Raw genomic sequence first — 12,502 nt, 5'->3', positions numbered from 1 at the left:
ACCGATGTGATTCTGCAATCTGTATTTGGGGTAAAAATGGGAGTTCATAACCCACTTGAATCAAATGTATGAAATATGATATGTCAAGAGCTTTGTAATGTTTTGAACAACCAATAAAAAAATTAAAAAAATGTTTCTATATTTTGTGTATGTTTTAAAATATACCTAACCTTTTACTAAAATGGCATATGTGTGCATGTTTACAAATATATACACACACGTGTGTGTGTGTGTGTGTGTGTGTGTAAAATCATATGATATAAACATACCTGAGGGCATAAGCTTGAAACTTCATTGATATGGGTATAATATTTCAAAGACTGTATATTAGGGCACCCCTGAATATTTATTCCCTAGGAATTCTCTATGATTAAAATAATATCTAACCTGATATAAGAAGTGATTTAAATTAAAGAAAAAAAGGAATAATCTGATATACATAGCAATGTAGATAAATCTCAAAGACAGACACAAAAAAAGTACTTACTTTATGATGAATTTTTTAAAAACTGGCAAAACCAATCTATGGAGCTGTTGTTATTATTAGATGGGGTCTCAAGGAGTGTTCTGGTGTGACTGAACACTTTGCATTTTGATTATGGTATAAATTATCCTTAAAAAAAAAGTATCGTAAAAAACTTCACTGTTCTGGTTGCGTTCAGTGGCTACACCTGTAATCCCACAGCTCAGGAGGCTAAGGCAGGGGGATTGTGAGTTCACAGCCAGACTTAGCAACTTAGCAAGACCCTATTTCAAAATAAAATACAAAATAAAAAGGGCTGGGGATGTGGCTCAGTGGCTAAGTGCCCCTGGGTTCAATCCCCAGTACCAAAAAAAGAAAGCAAAAACACTTCACTGTTCTGATCAAGCAAAGAACCATATGAGCTACATTTGATAAAAGAGCTGCACGTTTGTGTCCTTGATAATAGTCCTGTATACATTTCTCATACAATTTAAGTGAGATATTATTCAAATACCATAAACTCATCTTTATTTATGTATTTATTTATTTTTTGCTGTCCTGGGGATTAAACCCAGGGCCTCACACATGCTAGGCAAACACTCTACCATTGAGTTTACCCGTCCCGCCAAGTCCTTTAAATTTTATTTTAAGGCTGGGTGTTTCTAAGTTCTTCAGGTTGTCCTTGAACTTGCAATTCTCTTGCCCCAGTACCTGAAGTTGCTGGGACTACAGGCATGCACTACTGTGCCCAGCCTAATTAACCCTTTCTAAGTGTAAACTTCTATCCATTTTGGTATGTTAATGAAGTTATGCAACCCTTACCACTATTTAATTTTGGTACATTTTCATCACCCCAAAGAGAAACCCCAATACAGAGAGCTGCTCCCCTGTTTTTTCATGCCTTGCTCAATGTCATTGTCACTTATTTGATGCTTGTGAATTTTGTTTTGTGTATTGGGGATCAAATTCAAGACCTTTTGTGTGTCAGGTAAGTGATCTGTTGCTGAGTTACACCCCTATGCACCTGTGAACTTTCGTTAGTTGATAAGACATTAAAGATGTGAAAAAGTTTAAGAAAGGGGATACAAGTAATATAAAGTTAGAAACATTGTAGCTATTAATTTATTTGCCTGTCTGAATTGGCCAAAGAGGGCTATGGAAGCAGAAAGGGGATTCCACTGATGAATAGAGCACGATTCTAGGATGCAACACTCAAGGATGGAATATGGGGTTGGGTCTGGGCCTGTCCCAAGGTAAATAACAGAAGGCAGGGGAAGAAGCTAAGTTCCTTGGGAAGACAAAGAAGGAAGTAGAGTGGTCTTGGGCAACTTCCTGGTGGAGGTGACTTTGAGGCCAGGCCAATTATTTCTTATAATTCTGTTGTGCTTTGCAGTTTGCAAAGAGGCCTTATCAACATTTTGTCCTTTAATTCTCAGGGATTTGCATGGTAGGTGGCTTCATTCCTGTTTTATTGAGATGATGACACTGAGCCCAGAGAGGCAAAGGGTTCCACAAAGAAAGTCCCACAGAAGGTCTCATAGAGAAGCAGTGACTGAACCTGAACTGAGCCCAAGCTATCTAGCTACTTCCAATCCCGTTGCTTTTCCCCCTACAATATGTTGTAGGAGAGAAGGATGCTTCATGGGATTTGCAAGAACAAAAACTGGAGATGGAGCAGGGCAAGTCCTGGGAGGTCATTCAGCAGTGGTCTTTATTCCCAGAGAAGCAGGGCCTCCATAGCCAGCTGGGCCTCAGAAGAGAGTAGCATGGGGTAAGTAGGGCCCTTTGGTTGCAATCACCTGCTCACTGGGGTAACTAGCCCCAAGGAGACATTACATGACTTGCCTCACTTGGATAATTAAAGGGAACTGGTTGCTCAGTGACAATGGAAAGATACTGATTATTGAAAGCAGGTCACAGCAGCCTTGAGGAACCTAATTAAGTTCCTCTTGGGTTGAAAACAGCCTGATGCCCTGATCAATGGCACTGCCAGTACCCAGGGTCCGGGCCTGTTACTCTTTTCTCACTCAGTCCTAAGTTCCAGCTTCACACTCACTGCTGCCAGAAAGAAGCCTCCTTGGAAGGAGCAGGCAAAGTTTAAGGGAACAGGAGTCCATTTTGGGATAGTCAGTATGGATCCCTCCGTCAGTGAGGACATGGTGTTATAACCTCCAACTGATGGAGCCAGAAGGAAGTGGAGACCAAATTGGGAATGGCCAGGGAGCCTTCTGGGTATGCCAGCCTCTGGTCTTGGATGCCATTCTCTTGTCCACAACTGCTTCTTGGAGAAAAGACCAGGTTCAGGTTTAATGATCAGGCACATCTCTGCCCTCATGGGGACTGATGTCTATCTGTGGAGCCATGGACAGGACACAAGCAAATTACAAACAAATGCAGGCATAAATTATAAATTCAACTATGGGGAAGAGAGAGAAAGAGAGAGAGATGAGATGGAAGGCAAACTCCCGAGGAGCCCACCTTGTTAAACAAATACTGCAGGTGTCAAGTACATGAAGGTAGATGAGGAGGTTGAGGTTATGTGCACCCCATGGTGGGAAGGACTATGGCATGCTCATGGAAATAAAAGGAGGCAGGTGCAGCTGGCAAGTTAGGTGAGTAGAACAGGTTGGCAGGGGGCACGGGATAGTCATATAGGCCACAGTGAGGTTGCTGGACTTACACAAGTTGTATCAGGAAGTGTAGGGAGGTTTTTAGGAAAGGTGAGTCATAATGAGAAGTCAGTCTTCCCTAGTTTACCCCTAGTTCCATTCTCTTCTGGGGCCTACCTCTCTGTCAACAATCTGGAAGCCAAATTTCCCAGGAGCAGAGTGGTTGAGGAGCTGACATCAACGGTGCCAGCTCCTCAACGTTGGTTTGTGGCCTAACTCTGCCTCTCACTAAAGATGTCCTGGAAGCTCCTAGTTTGCTCTATTCTAGGGATGCTGCAAGGTGCATATATCCACAACCCACACCCACCCAAGCCCAGCCCAAGGCAGCCATTCAAATGGTAGTTTTCAACGATTCACTCTGGCTCTTTGCTGTTTCTCTTCATTAGGGGTCATGAAGGTGAAGAGTGGAAGAGGGCTGGAGTCAACAAGGGAACTTCTGGCTTCTAAGAGTCTTAAAATATTGGGAAAAAAGAAAAGATAGCACATGTCCTGGTTGGAAAAAAATGAAATGTTATAGAATATTTGATGCATTTAAACTAGTTCCTAGATAATGCAATGCCATGCAAAATTTCAAATTTTCTTTGAAACCAAAAATATCGTTAACAATAGGTGACATTTACTAAGCATTTTCTATGTGCCAGGCATTGAGCTAATGAGGAGGCAGGTGTTAATTCCTATCCTTTTTTATAGACCAAGAATATAGAGGTAAGCAACTTGTCAATGTCACAGGGCTACTCAGTGTTGAACCTGAATGTTCATCTTCAAAGACAAACAGGAGTGCAAAGGTGGAATGATTATTCTAAAATGTACATGGACACATGAACTTGTGTGAATATTAAGTGATATTCTGAAAAAAGAAGACCCCCACCTGGCATAGTAGGAACTGAGCCTTGTCAGATGTAAAAACCGTTTTCAGGGCTGAGGCTGTAGCTCAGTGGTAGAGTGCTTGCTTTGCAAACATGAGGCACTGGGTTCAATCCTCAGCACCACATAAAAATAAAGACAACTAAAAAAGATTTTTAAAAACCTATTTCAAACAGCCAATATTTATATACATGTAGTCTTTGCTTAAACCAAGGCCTATGGAAGGAAATGGAAAATTAAAAAATATACCAACCCATAAAAGTAGGTTTAACTAAACAAATCATAAGGGAAGAACTGTTTGATAAATGGTGACTGCATAAGCAATAACAATTGGTAACAGAGCAGATGAGTTAAATCCACATTTTACTCCAAAATAAAGCAAAATAAATTCAGCATATAGTCATCAAGGAATTAAATATGAAATGAAATTGTATAAAACTAGTAGAAAACAGATTATCAGATGGGTGGAAGAAAGCTTACTTCATTAGTATTGAAGTAATGAAAAAAATGACAAATTGAACATTAGAATAAAACAAAAAAGAACAACAGACTGGAAATATTTGCATCAGTGATTGCAAAGGAGTAATATCTTTAAAAAAAAAAAATGCTTGTTCAAAGTTAGAAGAGGTATAAGGCCCCAACAGATAAATGGATATGAACAGGTCATTCACAAAAATGGGAATGAAGATAGGAAATTTTGAATGTTTAGTCATCTAAAAAAATGCTTAGTAAGGTAACCTTGAACTATCCATAGACATTATTAATGTAGGGGAGAAAAGACGGCACTCAATGCTTAGAATTGTGTATTAAACTCCTTACATTTGTTCCTTGGAGGTGATAGAATAAATGGTGCAGCTTCTTGGGAAAGTTCAAAGTCATTGTAGGGCAAAATCACTCTGCTGTTCTCGGCCACTCAAAGCTTTCCACCTGGAGCTTTCCCAATTCCAGGGAATGTGTCCCATGTGCAGAATTCAAGGATATATTTGCAAACAATCTCAAAGTAACAAAATATACTATACCAGGATATTAAGTGGATGGATAGGGGTACCTGCACTCCCTAAAAATGAATTATGTTAACAAAAGAAAAATGTTAATGAAAGTAGCAAATGAAAACCTGTGGTTCTAATTGTGTAAAGATACACAATTATGGAAGGTTTTCTGTCTGAAAAGTCAAATTCTATAGAAATGATTGGATACTTAAATCTTTTTACATCTCTGTCTCACTGGTTGTCATATTTTCTTTTAAGTGGTGCTTAAAAAAAAAAAAGAATCTGGATTCAAATACAGCCTGCAGCGTGACTTTGAGCAAGTTTGTCTGCAAAGTGATATAATATTTCCCAGGGCGACTGAAATCAGTGAAAGGTGGACTGAGCCCGCGAGTCTAGCACACTGCGGGTATCCTAGAACTTCCTTGTGGTGGGGGCGCTTCCTTTTCCCTGAAAGGTAGGGGCCATCACCGTCTTGACCGAACTCTCTTACCAGGGCCCAGGAGTTTAGCACTGCACTCGCGATCTCACTGGCACTGGGACTCCCTTCCAGGGCAACTTTCCTGATCAGGTGTGTGTGTGTGTCCCTCACGCGCATCTGCACTTGAAGGCGGAAGGGACGAGCTCCAGAACGTAAACGCCCGTGGGCACCTCGGACTGCGAGGCCGACGCAGCCACCTTTGAGCTGATTTCACCAGAACTCGGAGCTCTCGCCCACATTCGGCAACTGTTCTGTGCCTCTTCGTTAAGAAAACTCAGGTTTACAGGGCGCCTTCTGAGGAAGCCTGGAGACATCGGGTGCGCATAGAGGCACGAGTCAGACTCGGTAGAGAGGGGACACCTGGGTGCCTTTCTAGAACCTAAAAACGACGTGCCAGACCCCCGACGTGGACCAGGCATCAAGCGGTGGCACGCGCCCATCTGGGATTCCCGACGCCTCTGGGTCCGTTTCTCCGTTAATGCCATCTTGCCCCGGGCGATCACGTGCGGACTACAGCAGCGCGCTTCGTCCCGAACCGGACACAAGGAACGACCCCCAGGACTCCACTAGGTTCCCCGTGGTTCGGTCAAGAAGCCGAGGTAGGCCCTTCCCTCCTGAATCAGAGCAGAGCCAGAACCAGCACTAGGTTCTCGAGAGCGCGTCTCCCAGTCGGGGCCCGTCCGCACCCGGCCATAACGTCGTCGGGGACCCGAAGCCCCCCGCCTTGTGCCCTCCGCCACCGCCTCCCGGGCGTCCTAAGAAAGGTGCCGGCTAGACGCGCGAGCGGGGGCGGCGGGAGGCGCTGGACCCCAGGGCCCCAGCTCGCCTACCCTTCGCTTCCTGCGCAGCCCGGGCCGGGCCGGCAGACGCGAGGGCGGGTGTGGGGAGGCCCGGCCGGGGGGGCGCCACGCGCACGGCGCGAGGGGCGCGGGCTGCCGGGAGGACCGCGGAGCCGGGGCGGGGTGGGGGGGCGCGGGCGCATGCGCCTTGCGCCCGTGCCATATTGGAATGAGTCGGAGCGCGGAGCGCCGCCGCCGCCTCCGCCGGAGCGCGGGTGGAGGGGGGCGGGGAGAGCTGCCGGCCGCCCGGCTCCGCGGAGCCCAGCAGGAAGGAGGGCGCGAGCGGGCAAGCGCGGGCGGCGCGAGCGGAAAAAGCGCCCGCGCCGGCGAGTGAAAAGAAGGAAAGAAAGAAAGAAACGAGCGCGAGAGGGGGAAAAGCGAGCGATAGAGCGAGCGCGCGCGCGAAAACTCCCGGCAGGTAAAAAAGCGGGGCCGCTGGCTGGGCCTTCCCGCGCGGCGGCCTGAAGGGGCGGCGGCGGCGCCGGGGCGGGAGACCTCGAAGCGGCCGCGCAACTTTGCCAACGGAAAACCGCCGGGAGCTGGCGGGCGGCGGGTACGCGGGCTGAGGCGCCAACGGGCGGCGGCGGCGGCGGCACGTTGGGGGCGGGGGCGGGCGGGGGGAGCGCGGCGCCCGCGCGCGGCCTCGCGCGGTTCCGCGCGCCTGTCGGCCGGGCTGCAGGGGCGCGCCTGGGCACCTCGCCGCGGCAGCGAGCGGCGGCGGCGGCGGCCGTCGGCCCCGGGCCGGCAGCGCAACGCGCGTCAGCCCGTAGGAGGCGTGAAAGGAAAGTGGTCGGGCGACCGCAGCGGCGGGCGCCCAAGTTCCCTGGCGCACTGGGCCCCCAGCGCGCGCCCCGCGCTCCCGCCCGCCGAGCCCCCGCGGACCCGCCCCCCGGGCTCGCTCCGGGCGGGGCGCGAACCCGCAGCAGGGGCTGGGCGAGTCGCCTGCGCCGCGGGTCGGAACTTCGGAGGGCCCAGGCGGCCGCTGCGCGGTTGCGGAGCGTCTAGCGGTCGCCGCAACCGGTTGCATAGCCACCGTTGTGAAGTGAGCGGGCCTCCCTGGCTCTGCAGATCGTCGGGCCCTGCTGGCCAACCTCCTCGCGGACCTGGACAGAGTCCCGAGGCACTCCGCAGGTCCGTGACCGTTTCAATTTCTGTTCTTGAAGTCTGCTTTTGGACGCTGAAAAGGAGGCAGTGTAAAGGCGAGCAGAGTGTCCTGGGAATTAAGGCCTGCTCTATGCGGAGCAGATACGCCTTGGGAGAACATAAATTCCCGCTGAAAGAATGTACGTTGGGTCAAGTTTTTTTCCCAAGATGTCAGTTGTTCGAGTGGGGTCTAAAACTGAGCTGTCAGGCACAGGTTATCTATAGATCTTGCTTTGCGCTGGGAGTGGGGTGGGACGTTCCAGTCAGAAAACTGGCTTTTATTTGGTGGGTGCTGTTCCCAGCGGGTCACTCAAAGCAGTGCTGGTTAATGGCCCCAAGTGATGTGGGGTGTGTGTGTGCGCGCGCGCGTGCGAGCCCTATTCTGCAGTGATCTCTTTGAGAATCAAGTAACCGTCAAAGAGATTTGAAAGGAAGTAAGGTGCATTTTGACAGTATCTGCGTTGTCTTGTCCTGAACCACCTCTTTAAGATGTCATATTTAACTTTATGGCATCTGAAGTAAAATGTACATTAACTTGCCTATCATCTTGAGAGGCTGGAGGAGTGTCTACACGTGTACACGTTGGGGCCTGTTAACCGGTGTTTGGAGTCGTATGTTGAGTCCTTTTAGGCCATAGGTACACTCAAAGTTCAGATTTGTTTGCAGTTTCAGAAAAGTAACGGCCTGGTGGAAACGGGAGTGGCCAGAAACAGGAAACAGTTCTGTGACTACCGTTGTCATTGACTAGCTGCCTTATCTTGGGTACATCTCTAAACCTATATGGATTTTGATTTTACCTATTTGCGAAATTAGGATAAACAGATATCTTTCTGTGTGCTTTTGGTACTAAAATTTGGTGACTTTAACATGAAAGATGTTAAAATCAGTCTATGGTTCCACGAAGGTGCATCTTTATAAATACATTTTTAAAAACGTGGTGTCGTCTAAATTTTTGTAATTATTTGAATAAAGACATTAAAAATGTATTTAAGTGTGCTTAAGAAATTATACCTTTTTTCTTGAGGTAAGATCTTAAGAGTATATTTCAAAGATTTTTTTTTTAATGTATCATATGCCTTGATAACCACATTCAGATCAAGATACAGAGCATTTTCAGGCTCCCAGAGGGCTCCCTTTGAGTTTCTCCCATTCATTATACCTGTCCCCTCCCCAAGGCAACCACTATTCTGACTTCTATCACCATAGAGGAGTTTTGTCACAGAACAGCACCCTTTAGAAGCTGAAAGGGGGCCAATATTAATAATTAAACTCGAGGACAGCAGTTATGTAAACTTGAAATTATGGTCATTTTCATCATGATTGTTTGCTTTGATAATGACTGTTAAGGTTTATTTGTATCTAGAATAAGGTAAACTTCCAACCTGAGAGACTTTGTAGTCAGAAGGTAACTTTTTAGCAGATTTGGATCTGTGATTCTTGGGAGTTCTTTTGTTCACAGATATGGTATTATTCTGTTACTGCCCATTTTTAAAATACAGGTATGTTTGTGGAGAGTAAGTTTGAAGGATGAATCATGAATTTTCCCAAGTCAGAGTTTAAGATGTCAGTAGATAAATTAATTTCTTAAAACAGAATTTTCCCCATCTGGTGGTGCACACTTGTGATCCCAGCTACTCAGGAAAATGAAGCAGGAGGATTGCAAGTTCAAGGCCAGCCTCAGTAAGTTAGGGAGACCCTGTTTAAAAACAAATAAATAAAAAGGCTGGGGAGGGCAGTGTGGTTCAGCAGTAGAGTGTCCCTGGGTTCAACCTCCAGTATCTTTTTTTTTTTTAAGTTTATTTTTTATAGTTGTACACTGTCACTTATTTATTTATTTGTATGTGGTGCTGAGGATCGAACCCAGGACCTTGCACATGTAAGACAAGCCCTCTACCACTAGGCCACATCCCCAGCCCATCAACCTCCAGTATTTTAAAACAAACAGGGCTGGTGATGTGCCTCAGCAGTAGAGCGCTTGCTTAATACATACTGTTTTCCATGGGATCAATCCTCAGCACCACATTAAAAATAAATAAAATAGAGGTATTGTGTCCATCTACAACTAAAAAAACCAAAACCAAAAAAAACCAAACAATGACAGGCTGAGCACAGTGGCACACACCTGTAATCCCAGCAGCTCAGGAGGCTGAGACTGGAGGGTCGTGAGTTCAAAGCCAGCCTCAGCAAAATCAAGGCGCTAATCATCTCAGTGAGACTCTGTCTCCAAATAAAATACAAAATAGGCTGGGGATGTGGCTCAGTGGTTGAGTACCCCTGAGTTTTATTCCAGCACTCCTCCTCCCTAAAAATGAAGCCTTAGAATTTTAGAGAAAATTGAATGGAAATTGATAATTTTTAAGATTCAGTGAATTAAGATGTGGGTATCAAGTTTTTAACAAACTTTTAAATGACAGCCATTAACTTGATTTATATATGCAGGATATTTATCGTGTTTAATCAAATCATTAAAATTCTAAAAAGGAAATAAACAAGGTAACTAAAAATTGTTAGGTATGGATTTTTACAAGAATTTCAAAGATGCCCTTTTGTATTAGACCTCAATTTGGGAAGATGTTTTTCTAAATATTATCCAATGAAAGCAAGTATGCAACAATTTACTTATCCTTTTTAAATATCTTTTAATGTATCGTTTGTGTTCTTTCTTGTTTCTACTACTAAAGGAGAGGAGTTCAAAGTGTAAGTGAATTTTTACTTTGTTAGTTTCTAACAAAGGCCTATGTTTTTTACTGCAAGGAAGTCTATGTGATAGAAATTAGGAACAGTCTTCAGTCCTTCCTGTGTTAGGCATATATGGGGGGGATAGTTCACAAAGTTCCACAGTTTTCTTTTGTGAAATTATTTCATTAAAGAATTCTGACTTTCTGTGTTTAAGTGTAACTGGCCAGTTGATGGGCCAAGAACTATGCTGGATTTGTCTTTTTCACCCACATTTCATATAGCATCATTAGCCCAGAGTGTGCTTGATGATTTAGCTGTAGTAGAACTACCATTTTATTTTTTGACTATTTCTGGGTTTCTGTTTTTTCATTATCAGATTATTTAAAATTTGTTAAATCTTTAAGATTTTGAAGAGAAGCAAAGTAAGAAACAGAAACATGAAAGGGAATTTCCTAACTGGGTGTGGTGACACATGCCTGTAATTCAGGATACTCACTGGGCAAAGGCAGGAGGATCCCAAGTTTGAGGACAGCCTGGGCAATTTAGTCAGATTCTGTCTCAAAATAAAATTAAAAAGGCTGAGGATGTAGCCCAGTGGTAGAGCATTTGCCTAGCATTTACAGGTCCTTCGTTCAGTCCCCAAAACCTTAAAAAAAAAAAAAAAAAAAAAACCCCAAACAAAGGAATTTCCTATTTTTGGTATTTGTTTTCTTGTAAACTCTGATTTTTTTCCTTTAGAATTAATAATCTTGGGGGCTGGAGTTGCAGCTCAGTAGTAGAGTGCTCACTTAGCATGTGTGAGGCACTGGGTTCTATCCTCAGTACCACATAAAAAAATAAACAAAATAAAGGTATTGTGTTCATTTACAACTAAAAAAGAAATTCTTAAAAAAAAATCTATAGTCTTGGGCTGGGGATCTAGCTGGTAGAGTGCTTGCCTCACATGTACAAGGCCCTGGGTTTAATCCCCAGCACCAAAAAAAAAAAAAAAAAAAAAAAAAGTATAATTTTACTGCATTTGTCAGGTACTTTTGCTTTCACAGTAAGAACTACAGCAGGGTTAGATATGAAATGGTGATATAGACTCACATGTCATTTTACTTTAAAGTCTGTAGAAAGGTGAACTGTCCAGACTTTTGATTATGTTTTTTCTTAATATATTTTGAATTCATGATATGTTCCTATTAAATGAATATAGTATACAAAACAGATGACCTTTATTTAGACAGGTATTTTGAACGCTGAATATTTTTTACATTAAAACTTTCTATCTTATAAATTCCTAAAACTTTAATTTCTGAAATTATTTGGCTGATAATCAATATTATATAAGTGAGAGCAAAATAACATGTAATAGTAAATGGTATAGCTTTGTTATGGTGGGATATTTTTCTTCAGTGACTAATATTTGTTATCTAACTAGGGTGTCTTATATTTGAAAAAATTATTTCTCTGTATACATAGTTATTAAATCGGATGAAAGTGTCTGGGGATTTTGGTTACCTCGGAGATTTTGAACCTTTAGACTTTAGGGAGTAGGGTTTTGATGGTTTTGACTCTACCATTCTTCAACTGATTCTAGCCCCACTGGAAAATGATTTAAAATAGAAAGGATGTGGTCAGGTTGTTGTAAATTCATGTGTAAACTTTTCAAAAGTGGGAGGAAGGATAAGAACAAAGACAAGTTATTAAGTCATATATAGAAAAATTATATGACTTCACCACAGAAGTTTTAACAAATTTTATTGTAAACCTTTTCCTATAACTCAAAGGCAGCTGAGAATTTGTATATAATTTTTCTTTTAGTCTGTTTTATTCAAGAGATGTTTATAAAAAACTTATTCAAGGGCCGGGGCTGTGGCTCAATGGTAGAGCGCTTGCCTAGCATGTGTGAGGCACTGGGTTTGATCCATGGCACCATGTAAAAATAAACAAATAAAATAAAGGTATTGTGTCTATTTACAACTTAAAAAAACAAAACTTATTCAACTTTCTTTGCCTTCAGGTGATCACAAAAAGTGTAGTCTGTATATTGTGTTAAGTGATATTAGGTTTCTATTGAATTTTGTGATTTGATAGTTGAATTACTTCAGAGAGCCAAAGACTTAACTGAATGGAGAGGTTGTAGGGTGGCATTTTTAACTTTGTGTCCTGTGCTGCATGCATTGGTTCCTTTTTGATGTTTTTGCTTCTTTAAGTGAAAGGTTAATTACTAATCTGATTTGGGGTAGAAAGGGTAGTTGAGAGCATCTGTTTTGTAGGAGAAGGTTGAGTTCTGTTCTAAGAAGGTATTTGGAAGAGGGTCTTAGATGAGAGAATATGGGCCATTGGCAGTCAAAAGTGTAGGACGGCCAGGCTTGGTGGCACACACCTCTAAT

The 12,502-nt window shown here is 43.6% G+C and overlaps 2 protein-coding genes across 5 annotated transcripts in view; one reads left to right on the top strand and one right to left on the bottom strand.

The window, feature by feature from the left end:
- Positions 1-5,693: 5,693 nt before the first annotated feature.
- Positions 5,694-12,502, top strand: part of Sfmbt1 (Scm like with four mbt domains 1) — a 139,999-nt gene continuing 133,190 nt past the window's right edge. For 2 of the 4 annotated variants that reach the window (XM_046452843.2, XM_058582135.1), the window contains exon 1: positions 6,520-6,720. The gene's annotated coding sequence lies outside the window, so the exon portion shown is untranslated. Of the gene's footprint in view, positions 6,063-6,519; positions 6,721-7,230; positions 7,434-12,502 lie in introns of those variants that run through there. The other 2 variants (XM_046452845.2, XM_046452844.2) reach the window with 2 other exon arrangements.
- On the bottom strand, positions 6,235-7,329 carry LOC124098135 (basic proline-rich protein-like). The gene has a single exon (XM_046452748.1). The coding sequence runs from the start codon at positions 7,327-7,329 to the stop codon at positions 6,235-6,237; it is 1,095 nt and encodes a 364-aa protein (XP_046308704.1).

The sequence above is a fragment of the Marmota monax genome, unplaced genomic scaffold (genome assembly GCF_021218885.2).
Source record: "Marmota monax isolate L192 unplaced genomic scaffold, Marmota_monax_Labrador192_F-V1.1 WCK01_AAM20220418_F8-fsc00042, whole genome shotgun sequence".
In the NCBI taxonomy this organism is placed as follows: Eukaryota; Metazoa; Chordata; class Mammalia; order Rodentia; family Sciuridae; genus Marmota; species Marmota monax.
Note: the sequence above shows the minus strand (reverse complement) of the source record. Positions and strands in the feature narration are given on the sequence as shown.